The sequence below is a fragment of the Balaenoptera physalus genome (assembly GCF_965194825.1).
Source record: "Balaenoptera physalus genome assembly, chromosome: 3".
NCBI classification, from domain to species: Eukaryota; Metazoa; Chordata; class Mammalia; order Artiodactyla; family Balaenopteridae; genus Balaenoptera; species Balaenoptera physalus.
Window position 1 is genome coordinate 149,104,112 of NC_138890.1, and position 16,474 is coordinate 149,120,585.

General features: G+C 41.9%; 1 protein-coding gene across 3 annotated transcripts in view; it reads left to right on the forward strand.

Annotated features, from left to right (window-relative positions):
• Positions 1-7,920: 7,920 nt before the first annotated feature.
• SLC45A2 (solute carrier family 45 member 2) overlaps positions 7,921-16,474 on the forward strand; it is a 32,521-nt gene continuing 23,967 nt past the window's right edge. For 2 of the 3 annotated variants that reach the window (XM_082453802.1, XM_082453803.1), the window contains exons 1-2: positions 7,921-8,420; positions 10,634-10,810. In XM_082453802.1, coding sequence (XP_082309928.1) covers positions 8,036-8,420; positions 10,634-10,810 — 562 coding nt within the window. In that variant the 5' untranslated portion in view covers positions 7,921-8,035. The remainder of the gene's footprint in view (positions 8,421-10,633; positions 10,811-16,474) is intronic. The other variant, XM_082453801.1, reaches the window with a different exon arrangement.

Consider the following 16,474-nt stretch of genomic DNA (forward strand, 5'->3'; position numbering starts at 1 on the left):
TCCTAAACCTTCTTAGTTCACATCTCCGTTAGTGTCTTAGTAATTTTTTCATGGTGCCCCTAGGTCAGAAGAAATACCTAACCATTCCACTTATAAATAATTAGGTCCCAACAACTGAAGTATTTATGTCCTAACAACTTACTAGCTGTTTGAAAAATATAATACATGTACATTGAAGACATTTTTTATTTTTATTTCATTCTTTTTTAAAATTGAAGTATAATTGATTTACAATATTGTGTTTAGTATACAGCAAAGTGATTCAGTTATGTATATATACTTTTCAGACTATTTTCCATTATAGGTTATTACAAGATATTGAATATAGTTCCCTGTGCTATGCAGTAAATCCTTGTTGTTGATTTTATATATAGTAGTTTGTATCTGTTAATCCCATACTCCTAAATTATCCTTCCCCCACCCCTTCCCCCTTTGGTAATCATAAATTTGTTTTCTATGAGTCTGTTTCTGTTTTGTACATAGATTCATTTGTATTATTTTTTAGATTCCATGTATAAGTGATATCATATAATTACTTCACTAAGTATAATCTCTGGGTCCATCCATATTGCTGCAAATGACAACATTTCATTCTCTTATGGCTGAGTAGTATTCCATTGTGTATGTATACCACATCTCCTTAAGCTAATTGTCTGCTGATGGGCACTTGGGTTGTTTCCATGTCTTGGCTATTGTAAATAGTGCTGCTATGAACATTGGGGTGCGTGTATCTTTATGAATTAGAGTTTTCGTGTTTTCTGGGTACGTACGCAAGTGGGATTGCTGGATCACATGGTAGCACTATTTTTAGGTTTTTAAGGAACCTCCATACCCTCCATAGTGGCTGCACCAGTATACGTTGCCACCAACAGTAGGAGGGTTCCATTTGATCCACACTGTCTGCAGTATTATTTGAAGACTTTTTGATAATAGCCATTCTGACTGGTGTGAAGTGATACCTCATTGTGGTTTTAATTTCCATTTCACTAATAATTAGCGATGTTGAGCATCTTTTCATGTGCCTTTTGGCTATCTGTATGTCTTCTTTGGAGAGATGTCTGTTAGGTCTTCTGCTCATTTTTTTTTTTTTTTTTGCCTGTGTTGGGTCTTCGTTTCTATGCGAGGGCTTTCTCTAGTTGCGGTAGGCGGGGGCCACTCTTCATCGCGGTGCGCGGGCCTCTCACTATCGCGGCCTCTCTTGTTGCGGAGCACAGGCTCCAGACGCGCAGGCTCAGTAGTTGTGGCTCACGGGCCTAGTTGCTCCGCGGCATGTGGGATCTTCCCAGACCAGGGCTCGAACCTGTGTCCCCTGCATTAGCAGGCAGATTCTCAACCACTGTGCCACCAGGGAAGCCCCTCTTCTGCTCATTTTTGATTGGGTTGTTTGTTTTTGTGCTATTGGGTAGTATGAGCTGTTTGTATATTTTGGAAATTAAGCCCTTGTTGGTTGCATCATTTGCAAGTATTTTTTCCCATTCCGTAGGTTGTCTTTTCATTTTGTTAATGGTTTCCTTTGCTGTGCAAAAGCTCATAAGTTTGATTAGATCCCATTTGTTTATTTTTGCTTTTGTTTCTATTACCTTGGGAGACTGATCTAAGAAAATATTGCTACGATTTATGTCCGAGAATGTTTTACCTATGTTCTCTTCTAGGAGTTTTATGGTGTCACATCTTATATTTAGGTCTTTAAACCATTTTGAGTTTATTTTTGTATATGGTGTGAGGGAGTGTTCTAATTTCACTGATTTACATGTAGCTGTCCAGCTTTCCCAACACCACTTGTTGAAGAGACTGTCTTTTCTCTATTGTATATATTTTTGCCTCCTTTGTCATAGATTAATTGACGGTAGGTGTGTGGGTTATTTCTGGGCTGTCTATTCTATTCCATCTACATGTCTGTTTTTGTGCCAATAGTGTGAAGTTTTAATAACTGTAGCTTTGTGGTATTGTCTGAGTCTGGAAGGGTTATGCCTCCAGCTTTGTTCTTTTTCCTCAGGATTGCTTTGTCAATTTTGGGTCTTTTGTGGTTCCATATAAATTTTAGAATTATTTTTTCTAGTTCTGTGAAAAATGTTATGGGTATTTTGATAGAGATCACATTAAATCTGTAGATTGCTTTGGTTAGTATGACCACTTTAACAATGTTAATTCTTCCAATCCAAGAGTATGGACTTTCCATTTCTTTGAATCATCTTCAATTTCCTTTATCAATGTTTTATAGTTTGCAGCATGTAGGTCTTTCATCTCCTTGGTTAAGTTTATTCCTAGGTATTTTTTAAAATTAATTTATTTATTTTTGGCTGCATTGGGTCTTTGTTGCTGTGCACGGGCTTTCTCTAGTTGCAGTGAGCAGGGGCTACTCTTCATCGTGACGCATGGTCTTCTCATTGCAGTGGCTTCTCTTGTTGTGGAGTATGGGCTCTAGGCTTGCGGGTTTCAGTAGTTGTGGCATGTGGGCTCAGTAGTAGTGGCTCGTGGACTCTAGAGCACAAACTCAGTAGTTGTGGTGCACGGGCTTAGTTGTTCCACGGCATGTGGGATCTTCCCGGACCAGGGCTCGAACCTGTGTTCCCTGCATTGGCAGGCAGATTCTTTTTTTTTTTTTTTTTTTAAAATTTTATTGATTTATTTTTGACTGTGTTGGGTCTTCGTTTCTGTGCGAGGGCTTTCTCTAGTTGCGGCAAGCGGGGGCCACTCTTCATCGCGGTGTGTGAGCCTCTCACCATCGTGGCCTCTCTTGTTGCGGAGCACAGGCTCCAGACGTGCAGGCTCAGCAGTTGTGGCACACGGGCTTAGTTGCTCCGTGGCATGTGGGAATCTTCCCAGACCAGGGCTCAAACCCATGTCCCCTGCACTGGCAGGCAGATTCTCAACCACTGTGCCACCAGGGAAGCCCCGGCAGGCAGATTCTTAACCACTGTGCCACCAGGGAAGCCCTTCCTAGGTATTTTTAAATGCAATTTTAAACAGGATTGTTTTTTAACTTCTCTTTCTGATATTTCATTGTTACTGCAAAGAAATGCAGCAGATTTCTGTATCTGTATCCTGCTACCTTGCTGAATTCATTAATTAGTTCTGATGTTTTTTGTGTAGAGTCTTTAAGGTTCTCTGTATAGAGTATCATGTCATCTCCAAATAGTGACAGTTTTACCTCTTCCCTTCCAAATTGAATACCTTTTATTTCGTTTTCTTGTCTGATTGCTGTGGGTAGGACTTCCAATACTATGTTGAATAGAAGTGGTGAGAGTGCGCATCCTTGTTTTATTCCTGAATTTAGCGAGAAAGCTTTCAGCTTTTCACTGTTGAGTATTATGTTGGCCGTGGGTTTGTTTTAAGTGCTTTTATTATGTTGAGATATGTTCCCTCTATACCCACTTTGGTGAGAGTTTTTATCATGAATGGATGTTGAATTTTGTCAAATGCTTTTTCTGTGTCTATTGAGATGATCCTGTGGTTTTTGTCACTTCTTTTGTTAATGTGGTGTATCACATTGATTTGTGTTTGTTGAACCATCTTTGCAGCCCTGGAATGAATCCAACTTGATCGTGGTGTATGATCCTTTTTATGTATTGTTGGATTCGGTTTGCCAATATTCATTGAGGATTTTTGCATCTATATTTATCAAAGGTATTGTCCTGTAATTTTCTTTTTTGGTAGTGTCTTTGTCTGGTTTTGGTATCAGGGTGATGGTGGCTACTTGGAATGACTTTGGGAATGTTCCTTCCTTTTTAATTTTGGGGAGTAGTTTGAGAAGGTTAGGTGTAAGTTCTTATTTGTATGTTTGGTAGAATTCCCCAGTGAAGCTGTCCAGTCCTAGGCTTTTATTTGCAGGGAGTTTTGTTTGTTTGTTTGTTTGTTTTTAAATTATAGGTTCTATTTTACTTCTAGTGATGTTCAAATTATCTGTTTCTTCTTGGCTCAGTTTTGGTAGGCTGTATGTTTCTAGAAACTTGTCCATTTCTTCTAGGTTGTCCAATTTGATGGCATATAACTGTTCATAGTATTCTCTTACAATTTTTTGCATTTCTGTAGTATCAGTTATCATTTCTCCTCTTTCATTTCTTATTTTATTTGGGTCCTCTCTCTTTTCTTGGTTTGTCAATTTTGTTTACCCTTTCAAGGAACCACCTCTAGGTTTAACTGGTTTTTTTCTATTGTTTTTTAAATCTCTTATTTTATTTATTTCCTCTCTGATCTTTATTATTTCCTTCCTTCTGCTGACTTTAGGTTGTGTTTGTTCTTCTTTTTCTAATTCTTTTAGGTGGTAGGTTAGGTTGTTTATTTGAGATTTTTCTTGTTTCTTGAGAAAGGACTGTATCTCTGTTAACTTCCCTCTTAGAACTGCTTTTGCTGCATCCCATAGATTTTGTGAGGTTGTGTTGTCATTTTCATTTGTCTTGAGATACTTTCTCATTTCTTCTTTGATTTCATTGTTGACTCATTGGCTTTTTAGTAGCATATTGTGTAGTCTCCATGTAATCATTCTTTTCTCGTTTTTCTTTCAGTGGTTGATCTCTAGTTTCATACCATTGTGGTCAGAAAAGATGCTTGAAATAATTTCTGTTCTCTTAAATTTGTTGAGGCTTGTTTTGTGACCTACCCTAGAGAATGTTTCATGTGTGCTTGAAAAGAATGTGTATTCTGTTTTTTTTCTGTATTAAGCCCAACTAGTCTGTTGTGTCATTTAAGAGCTCTGTTGCCTTATTGATTTTCTGTCTGGATGATCTGTTCCTTGATGTCAGTGAGGTGTTAAAGTCTCCTACTATTATTGTATTCCTGTCAATTTCTCCCTTTATGTCTGTTAGTATTTGTTTTATATATTTAGATGCTCCTGTACTGGGTGTATATATGCTAATGAGTATAATATCCTCTTCTTGTATTGATCCCTTTATCATAATATAATGTCCTTCTTTGTCTTTATGGCCTTTGTTTTAAAGTCTGTTTTGTCTGATATGAGTGTTGCTACCCCACTTTCTTGTCATTTCCATTTGCATGAAATATCTTTTTCTATGCCCTCATTTTCAGTCTGTGTCTTTCTTCCTGAAGTGAGTCTCTTGCAGGCAGCATATGGTGGGCTTTTGTTTTTTTTAATCTAGTCTGCCACTCTGTCTTTTGATCAGAGCATTTAGTCCATTGATATTTAAAGTAATTATTGATAGGTATGTACTTATTGCCATTTTAAACTTTGCTTTCCAGTTGATTTTGGAATTCTTCTGTGTTCATTTCTTTTTATTTCTCCTTTTGTGGTTTGATGGTTTTCTTTTGTAGTATGCTTGAGTTCCTTTCTTTTTGGTTTTGTGAATCAATTTTATGTTTTTGATTGGTGGTTACCCTGGAGTTCAAGTATATTGACCCATAACTATATCGACTTGCTTTAAACTGATAGTCATGCAAATGCAAACACATTCTAAAAGATCTACAGTTTTTTACTCCACTTCCCCACATTTTACGATTTTGATGTCTTATTTTACATCTTCATGTTTATCCTTTTGCTGTTCATTGTAGTTATAATTGCTTTTACAAAATTTTTTAATTTTTTTTTTAATCTATGTACTGGCTTTTTTAAATGATCTTCAATCCTTTGATATATTTACCTTTCCTATTGTGTTTCCCCTTTCCTATACTTGCTCCCCTTTACTTGCTTTTCTATTTAGAGAAGACCTTCCAATATTTCTTTTAGGGTAGGTTTAGTATTACTTAACTCTTTCAGTTTTTGCTTGTCTGAGGAATTCTTTCTCTCTCCTTTCTGGTGCCTTTTTGTCTTTTTTTTTTTTTTTTTTTTTCATTCTGCCTGGTTGCATGGAGATCTTTCTTGCAGCTTTGGTTGTATAGCAGATCTTCTGCCAGTTTCCAGTTGCTTTTCTGTGAGCATTGTTCCACATGTAGTTGTATTTCTGATGTGTTTGTGGGGGGAGTTAAGCTCCACATCCTTCTACTCCACCATCTTGATCTCCCTCCTTATTTCATTCTTAGTCACTAATGGGTCATAGGCACCTGTTGGGCACTGCAGCTTCTCGTGCCTTGGAATCAGATTGGATGTCACTACCCTTGGTTTCTGCTCCACATTGATATTCATACAGTACTTGCTTTTTTTTTTTTTTTTTTGGCTGCACTGGGTCTTCATTGCTGTGCACAGGCTTTCTTTAGTTGTGGTGAGCGGGGGCTGCGCTTCATTGTGGTGCGTGGGCTTCTCATTGCGGTGGCTTCTCTTGTTGCGGAGCACGGGCTCTAGGCACGCGGGCTTCAGTTGTTGTGGCACGTGGGCTTCAGTAGTTGTGGCTCGCGGGCTCTAGAGCACAGGCTCAGTAGTTGTGGTGCACGGGCTTAGTTGCTCCACGGCATGTGGGATCTTCCCAGACCAGGGATCAAACCCGTGTCCCCTGCATTGGCAGGCAGATTCTTAACCACTGCGCCACCAGGGAAGTCCCACAATACTTGCTTTTTATCATGGCTGCGGAAAACCCAGCCTCACAAAAATCTAAAGTAGTTGAAAGGATTGTAGTACAGTCTTATGTTACAAGTATGAACTATTTCATTCTTACTCCATGTAGTATCTGAAAGATGTTGAGTTTTTCTGAGTTTACTCTCTTTAAATTTTTAAATCTCCTGAGATACCCCTTTGAGTTCACTGTGGTGCCCTGGGGCACCTTGGCACACAGTTTGGGAAATAACCACTTTAGGTGATTTGCTCAGGGAAATACAGGTAGAAGGAGGCAGAGCCAGAATTTAAACTTAAATATTTTGACTCCAAGTCTTGCTGTTAAACCATTTTTAGGGCCTTTCCTATGAGATCATGTTTCCCTTGCCACTCAAATTTTCATTTGAATTCAAGGTCCAACAAGGAAAATATGACCCACTCAGAGTCTTTAAAACAGAGGAAATTTATTATGGAGAATTACATTGGTGATAAAAGAGATGAGAAGCCCAGGGGACAGTGAGGCAACTCAGATATGAGCAACCACAGGAAGCCAAGACCACTCCCATAGCTTCAGGATCGATGGGAAAGGTAGTGTTATAGGGACCCAGAAGCTAAGGTTGGCAGCTGGACCCACAGTGGAGGTGCAGCCACTGCCAGAGACATCTCAGGATGGAGAAAGAGAGGGGAGGAAGTATCCTGATTTCTTCCTTTCTCCTGCCCCCAGTCTTCCCACCAGTGCCTCTGATTGCACAAATCTACCTAGAAGCCAGAGAGCAAGGGAACCTGGGAAATGTAGTCCCTTATGGTATAGAGCATAGTATGAAGGGGAGGGAATGGATCTGAGCAAACAGGCAGTTGACTGGCATTACAAAATGTTGTGTATACACTTTATTCATTCTGTAATTCCTTTAGCAAATGTTTATTGAGGACCTACTAGGTGCCAGGTATCATGCTAGATGCCATAATGAGCAAAACAGACCAGATCACTGCTCATAAGGGGATCAAAGACCAACAGAGGAGAAGGAGAATAAACGCGAACTATCTAAAGTGTGTTAAGTGCAATGAAGGAAAATATCACAGTGCTGTGAGAGAGCTAGTGATTTAGGGGAAGGGGCAACCTCCCACTGTTTTAAGTCTAGTTAATTGACTATATGTGTGTGTGTAGAAAACTTGTGTTCAGGAGAGGACAGAATATTTATATCTAGAAAAAGTTTAGAAAAAGATATCGACTCATTCATACTTAACATCTGGATTATAGGGCTTTATTGTCTCAAAGCTGTATGTGATTCTGTGTCATAGAGTGTGTGTGTGTGTGGGGTGGGGGGGAGAGAGAGAAGCAGAGAGAACAGTACAAAGGAAGACTCTTTTAGAAAAACACTCTAAGGAGCCAGAGGGCTCACAGCAGCTAATCTCCATCATGCTTTCCAGGCCCCACCCCCCTTCCTTCTCATCATAACTTGTGATCTTAGAGGCGTGAAAGAATTTGAGCCCCTCCCCCAGCCTGACCATCTCTGTTGGCCGCTCAGCCAGGCTCCACGTCAAATCCAGCTGGGAGTGCAAACCCCAGGGCCACGCAAGAGGTGGTGGGCTTGCAGGCTGGTTCCTCACCCAGTGGCCATGGGCGACAGCAGTGGGCAGCCTGGCATCCACACCTACAAATCCCTCGCTGAGGAGGGCCCCTTCGGCTCTGTGGAGCCGCCCAAAAGACCCACAGGGAGCCTGGTCATGCACAGCATGGCCATGTTCGGCCGGGAGTTTTGCTATGCGGTGGAGGCGGCCTACGTGACCCCAGTCCTGCTCAGCGTGGGCCTGCCCAAGAGTCTCTACAGCATGGTGTGGCTCCTGAGCCCTATCCTGGGATTCCTGCTGCAGCCCGTGGTGGGACTGGCCAGCGACCACTGCCAGGCCCGGTGGGGGCGGCGGAGACCCTACATCCTCACGCTGGGCGTCGTGATGCTCCTGGGCATGGCTATGTACCTTAACGGGGACGCTATCGTATCAGGTCAGTGGGCAGCACAAGGTGGGCAGGCCGGGAGAAGGGTCCTGTTATGCAGCTCGCTGAAAGGAGAATGCAGATTTCTCTACACCACAGTCAGAAATCGGTTAAAACTGATTCTCTCTCCTAAGTTACACTGAGTTTTTACCTTTGAGTGACCCAAATTCTGTGGTTAGGCACCTTTACTTTTAGAAACATCAGGATACATTATTTTTCAATTGTGAGAATTTGAAAATAGGATTATATTTTTACCTATTTTATTAAATTACATATTTTTACATATTTATCAATTATAGGGTTTTTTTTGTGCCCATTATACCTTATTTAGTACTTTCTCAAATTAACCAGCTGCCAAATGGCTCCATAAATTTTTACAATAAATGTAACTTTGTGTCCAGATAAGAGTTAATTATGTTCACAGCTTTCTGTGGAGTCTTTTAATTGGTACAGGGCATCAGCCTGGTAGCTCAGGGGGACATTTTTGCACTGCAAATTGTGGACATAAACCTGATGGTGAGCACTTTTTCTAGCCATTAATCAGCCAATACCAATTAGTCAGTAATTGGTGGTAGTACATATTGCATTGAGAAAAGAATCGTTAAACTTAAAAATAGCACACATTTTTTGAGCATTAACTCTCAGGCTAGCAGAATGGATGATAATGAGACAGGGTAATCAGTTATCATTTGTATATATTTAAAAGAGGGCATAAATCTATAAATGTAGGGCACTTCTGGAAGAAATTACAAAAAACCTGAAAAGAATTGTTGCCGATAGGGAAGGAGTACTAAAGGGCTGGGGTGAGAGGGGGAGAGTAGGCTTATTTTTCACTTATTTTTTTACTGTATTTTTGAGAACAGATACATACAGGGAGATCAGCTTGGTGCTTTGCGACCACCTAGAGGGGTGGGATAAGGAGGGTGGGAGGGAGACACAAGAGGGAGGGGATATGGGGTTATACATATGCATATAGCTGATTCACTTTGTTATACGGCAGAAACTAACACAACACTGTAAAGCAGTTACACTCCAATAAAGATGTTAAAAAAAAAGGTGCATATATTACATATTAAAGTTTAAAAAATAAACTGAAAACAAGGGAAATAGTTGTGCGTGAGTCAGTGAACTGTGGCACAGCCATAGGATGAATATTATTTAGCTGTTAACACTGTGAAGTTGCTCTTCATCACCTGAAATGCTCATGTACAACACGATCCCTTTAGTCAGTGATCCTCAAAGGAGAGTCCTCCAACCCAGGAGTCCCCAACCCCCGGGCCACGGACCGGTGCTGGTCCACGGCCTGTCGGGAACCGGGCCGCACAGCAGGAGGTGAGCAGGGGGGCCAGCGAGCGAAGCCTCATCTGCCGCTCCCCGTGGCTCCTCTCACCCCCCGAACCATCCCCCCCCATCGCTCGCATTACCGCCTGAACCGTCTCCACCCCCCACTCCCCATCGTGGAAAAATTGTCATCCACAGAACCGGTCCCTGGGGCCGGTCTGCAGCATCAGCCTCAGTGGGGGGCTGCTAGAGGCCCCACCTTCCACCTACTGATGAATCGCAGGAGATTCACGGGAGGTGGAGCCCAGCAATCTGTTTTAACAAGTTGTCCAAGTGGTGGTTACACACTCTGAAGTTTGAGAAGCACTGCATAAGGGCACAGGTGCACACCTCTCTACGTTAGTGCGTAAAGGGATGTCTGAAGGATGACCAGATCTAGGGGCTGGGATCTAGAAGCATCTCCCCAGCTTTTCTATATGGTTGGAATGGTTTACAATCAGCATGTATACTTTTTTAAACAGCTTTATTTAAAGAGATGATTCACATACCATAAAAGTCACTATCTAAAAGTGTACAACTCAGTGCTTTTTCATATATTCTCAAGGTTGTATAACCATCATCACTATCTAATTACACAACATTTTCATCCCCCGACCAGAAAGAAACCTGGTAACCATTAGCAGTCACTCCCCAGTTCCTTCTCCCTGACGGTCCTAGGCAACTGCTCAGTCTACTTCCTGTCTCTAGAGAGCTGCCTTTTCTGGACATTCGCTGCATCATTTTTAAAACTTGAAAAAATAATGAAGCTGTTTCTTATTTGGAAAAGCAAAGCAAAATGAAAGTAAAGGGAAATAATTTGATGACAGGAGGTCTGGGTGGAAATAAAAATGCGGATCATTCTAAACCAGGATTTAGGAGACCAATGTTTGTTTCTCTTTTAGCTTTGATTGCTGACCCAAGGACGAAGCTGATTTGGGCCATCAGCATCACCATGATAGGTGTGGTTCTCTTTGATTTTGCTGCTGACTTCATTGATGGGCCTATCAAAGCCTACTTATTTGATGTCTGCACCCATCGAGATAAGGAGAGGGGCCTCCACTACCATGCCCTCTTCACAGGTAGGGAGTATTCCAGAAAGTCTATCCTTCGGCTCCCCAGATAGGGAGGCCCTTCCACTGAAGCCATCCAGTGTCTCAGCACTCAGACTTTTTCAATGAATGGATCCGTTGATGGACTGCTCCCATCACGCGGGCTCTGTCCTCCAGTGCATTTCTCTTGTGACCAGGCTGTGGAGTTTTTGCAAAGGAAGTTTATACAAGAGCTTTCTGAAGAGCCATTTGTGGAGACCTTTACAACTAAAATGAAAAGAGGCCTTGTAGACTTGACTTTATTTTTTGTTTTATTTTTTAATCAGTAATATGTAGCATCAGCATTAGGAGCTTGTTAAAAATGCAGCTTCTTGGGCCCCTCCTCCAGTTATTTTGATTCAGTGGGTTTGAGGTGAGGCCTAGAAATTTGCATTTTTACTGACTACCCCAGATGATTCTGTGGCAAGTATCCCAAGAATCACATTTGAAAACAAAAATAGAAACAAACCAAGCAAATAAAAAGCCCCAAGTCTTAAAGGTTTCTTATTTGTATAAAGAGTTAGCATTTCCTCAACCTCCTGGTTTGGAAAAGGCCATGCCAGGAGGACAACGGGAGGCTCTCTCCATTTCTTGGGGCCATTGCCGGCTTCCTTTGGTTGCTGTTGGGTCCTTCATTTAGAGCAATGCTATTGATGTTCAGCATGAATTTATAGAGCTCCAGTTAGGACTTTTCTAGGACTGGGGTGTCATGCACAAGATGACGGCATGATCCCGGCCTGGGAGCATTTCTGTGTCTACTCGTGGGGACTCTATTTGATTGTCTTCATCGCCCAGCCAATATATTTTATGTTTTGACGTCTTCTGTCTCCTCCCATGGCCAGGTAGGTCCCATGAGAAGCAAAATCTTGAGTTTTGTCCAGTTTGTGTCTCCGCAGCCCAGAGCGGCACCTGCACGGAAGCCGTTGGCTCAGTAATTTGTTGTTAGAGCAAATATTTGGCTGGTGAGCCCTGGAAGGATGGGGCTGCCCAGCAGAGGGTATTTCCTCCATGCTCCAGGGCAGACAGAGAGCAAGAGTCCAGCCCGTCTGTGGGGCCCCCGAGCCCCCTGTCTACAGCTAGAAGGTCCCAGAATAGAGATTCAAACTGCATCTTCCTAACTGAAATCCCACAGTTCCTGCTGCTTTATCATAATCTGCAAATTACTTACAACATCATGGGAGACTTCTTGGCTTTTGAACCTGACACATTGAGAGTCTTATTGCTCTAAGTACTTTGGGCAATATGGCCACTCCTTCCCGGCTTACATCAGTGTTAGTCTTGGCCAAACAACCTCTGCTTTGCTGCCTCTGTGTTAGAAGACTGAGCCCTGTATTTTGGGAACTTTCCCAAGGTTAACACATGGTAGTATTTCTATTGAGTTCGATAAAATGTCTTGAAGTTTTCTACTGATATTAGTGTATAGTGGTCTCAGCAAACGTGACCTGGGCTTAGGCTTTCACTGTATATTTCGTACTTATCCTTTAACTGATTTTCCAGTCTCTAATTTCTTCCTATTCCAACTGAAACAACACGTAGCTTCCAGCTTCATATTCCTAAAGGACAGCTATGACCGGGGCACTTTCCTGTTCAATGACCTGCAGTGGCTCCTGTTGACAAATTATGAATTAATCCACAGTCAATCTAAGAAAGAAATAGAGAATTTCAGTCAAGCCAACCTGAAGATTATAAACCGGGAGACAGTCTCTCAGAGAGCTCTAAAACTGTTCCTCCCATTAGAGGTCAGAGCATAGTTAGATCTGAGACAAAGGGTTATACATCAGATGACGTATTGACAGTTTACATAGTCCAGATCTGCACATACAAGGTGAGTAGTGGGTCATCGTGACCACTTACAGGATTAAGAAAGGAATGTTATCTCCTAAGGGGTTACCTTGCTGGTGCCAGGAGAAAATTGCTCCTTATCGAGCAAGTATTCCTGTGTCTTATACAGGGGTCTGGTTAATGTATAATACAGATGCACGATGCACACTGAAGGGGAGGATGGAGGCCCAAATGGGCAGAGAGAACATTTTATGTTTAAATTTTTCTCGTCTTGCCATAAAATATGAATTTTATTTCATCACTCCCCATTTGCCTACTGAATCAAGATCACATTCCTGGACAGGGTTCAAACTCCCCACAATGTTCCCACCCTACACTTCAAGCTTCGTTTCCCGTTACTCCCGCCACATCCTCTGTGCTCTGAGCAGTTCCCCAGCGTGTTCCCAGGGGCAGAATCCAGGTCTGTTTTATTCACTGTATCCCTGTACCGCCACCACTGCTTAGCATATTGTAGGTGCTCAAAGTGAATATTAATGGAACAAACCAAGGAGACTGCCCTTTCCTTTCCAGCTTCTGGGGCTTTACTCACACTGAAATTCCCTTCCCCCTTTTCTCCCTTTGGAAATCAAAGCTGCTTAGAAACTTTCTTCTACCCACTTCCTAGAGAGAAGGCCCCTCAATTCTCTTCCAAATTGCAGGCAAACTTAATTTCTAATTTGGTCAGAGGCTCCACCCACAGCATAATCAAAGCACAAAAGTTCATCAGCTGTCAATGAAATGGATAATTCCCACAGGAAGAGATAGCAGAGGCTACAGTTCACCATACACATAGCCTGAATTTTACTTCCCCTGTGGCCTATGTGGTCTGCTTGGGCTGCCATAACTGAATACCACAGACTGGGGGGCTTAAAGTACAGAAATTATGTTCTCACAGTTCTGGAGGCTGGAAGGCCAAGATCAAGGTGCCAGGAGGGTTGGTTTCTGGTGAGATCTCTCTTCTTGGCTCGCTCCCGGCCATCTTCTCGCTGTGGTCTCACACGGCCTTTCCTCTGTGCATGCACTCCTGGTACCTCTCCTTCCTCTTATCAGGACCCCAGTCCTATGGATTAAGGCCCCACTCTTATGACCTCATTTAATCTTAATTAGCGCCTTAAAGGCCCTATCTCCAAATATGGTCACTTTGGGGGTTAGAGCTTCAACATATGTCTTTTAATGAAGAAAGCAAAAGCTTTCCTAGAACCCCACAGACTTCTGCTTGTTTCTCATGGGGCACAATTAGGTCACATGAGCACCCAGGGGCCTGGGAGGTTGGAAAAAAGAGAGGGTATTTTTGGGGGTGGGGAGCATATCCCTGAATCAAATTGGGGTTCTGTTAGCCAGGAGGAAGGGGTAGTTATTAATACTGAATAGGCCAAAACTAGTAGCTACCACATAGAATACAAACACAACTGAGTGTTAGCCTCATGAGTACAATTAAAGACCAAGACTATTGTAAGAAAGTGACAGCCAGAGCTTCCAAATCGCAATCTCTTAGTGAATAATGAAGAGGTAGTTACAAATCGCAATCTCTTAGTGAATAATGAAGAGGTAGTTACATTTTAAAGTCATATTCACACTTTTACCTGATCACATTTGTTATATTCACATTCTCTCCTGAATTATAACTCACGGTGGATTTATCCATCTCTTCTACAAGATTTGTAAACTACAAGATTTGTAAAAACATGAAGATTCACCTGCAAACTCCCATGGCTTCCAACTCATTGCCTTGCCATTAGCAGGCACTTAGAAGTGTTAGCTATGTAAAAAGAGACTCTAGGTTTTATAACCCTGCTTGTATTTCGGGAAGTTTTACAAATCGCAGCGATCAGATGAATATGCTTACTTAGTTACCTTGCTTTGTCTCTTGACCAGCATGAACCTCAGCCAACTGTCTCTGGCTATAGGGGGACCCCGGAGGGTGTGTGGATGGCTCAAAGCAAGTTCTTTCCTCTACTAGAAAAAAACAACTTAAAATACCTTCCTACTATAAAACAAGTAAGTCTCACCTTATTTAAAGTTTAGATTCTAAAGTCCCTGCTTAAGTGATAATCACAGAGAGTCCACATTATTTGTAAACACCTCTCAGATCATTCATAAAATACAGTAGACCTCGTTTTGTGTATATAGATCTGCATAGTGATGGATACAGGTAAATACATCTGCAGATTCATCTCCTCTTTAGTGTTTACTTCTGGACATGGGCTCGATTAACAGAATAGCAGATAGGACAACCCATATTATTTAAAATGTTCTTTTTATCTTTCTTGCAGTCTCTCTCCCTCTTTTTAAAGTGTGAATCGTTGAATTCTGTTGAGTTAAACATGGATGTGTGACCCCCACTGTGGTGTCCTTGCTCTGAATGGTAGACCACATTAAAAAATGGAGAGAAAAATAATGAGCAGTGCATTATCACTTTGCTTAGTCTTTGCATACATGCCAGACCTCCCGAATTTACTTGAACTTGGCAAAGAGATGTCTATAACATTCTGCTTGAAACAAGCATTTTATAATAAAGTCTTGTTCAGTTTTAGGGCCCATTTTGATTTTCATCATCAGCAAGATATCATTTACCTGAGGAATCCAATCATTCGAGTAAATTGAAATTCTTTTTTTTTTTTTTAATTATTAGCACCTTTAATTATTATTTATTTATTTATTTATTTATGGCTGTGTTGGGTCTTCGTTTCTGTGCGAGGGCTTTCTCTAGTTGCGGCGAGCGGGGGCCACTCTTCATCGCGGTGCGCGGGCCTCTCACTATTGCGGCCTCTCTTGTTGCGGAGCACAGGCTCCAGACGCGCAGGCTCAGTAGTTGTGGCTCACGGGCCTAGTTGCTCCACGGCACGTGGGATCTTCCCAGACCAGGGCTCGAACCCGTGTCCCCTGCATTGGCAGGCGGATTCTCAACCACTGCGCCACCAGGGAAGCCCGAAATTCTTTTTTACTTATTTCAAAGCTGTAGTCCAGGCCTAACAATTCCAAATGCTTTGTGAGTAAGTGTCAAAGGGTTCACTGCCAAAATATTTTCCAGCATATTTCTGATTTTTTTTTTTTTTTTTTTTTAAGAAAAGACCCTACTGGCTTCCAGAAGGACATTTTAGTCCTCCAGCTTCTTCTGTCTCTTATGTGTGAGGGTAACTCTATCTGCCCTCCATCCCTGGCGAATGTGGTAGCTATGCTGTGTTTAGTGGATCCACCCTCATCCCTTCACCCCATGCCTTCACCTTTGGGTGCATCTGAGGCTGTGGAACCCACACTCACCAGAAGGAGATTCCTGCCTTGTGTCAGAATGCTTCTCACCAAGCCTATGTTGCTAAATTAACCCAAGGCCTTGCTCTCCTTAGCAGCGGGCTCCATCCCACCACAGGAGGCTGGGACCAGACATGATGGTAAAGGCCGTCCCAGTTCACATCCTGGCTCCTCCTCCTGCTGAGTCGCCTTAGTATTTCTGAACTTTTGTTTCCTCACAGCGGTGTGAATCTCTACACAATGCTACTTATTAGTATCCTGGCAAATGGTCCCAGGTCCAGAGCAAGGAACCATTTAAAAGGATTCAACACCAAATGTTTATATGTACTAGATTTCCTCCATTCCCGCCGGACCTGTGAAAGTTTTATTTGTATATAATGACTCAGTGAGAAACTTGCCCCATGTACATCTTTGGAAGAAGAATGGGTAACTTCTTAGGCTCAGCCTCTTTTGATTTTTCTGTTTCTTTAATACTTCAAAGTATGCATTAAAATGCTAGTGAAACAAGTGCTCAGATTAGAAATAATTAAGAACTAACAAAATGAGTCCTAAAAATAAATTTCAGATATGGGCCCCTTTGACCAA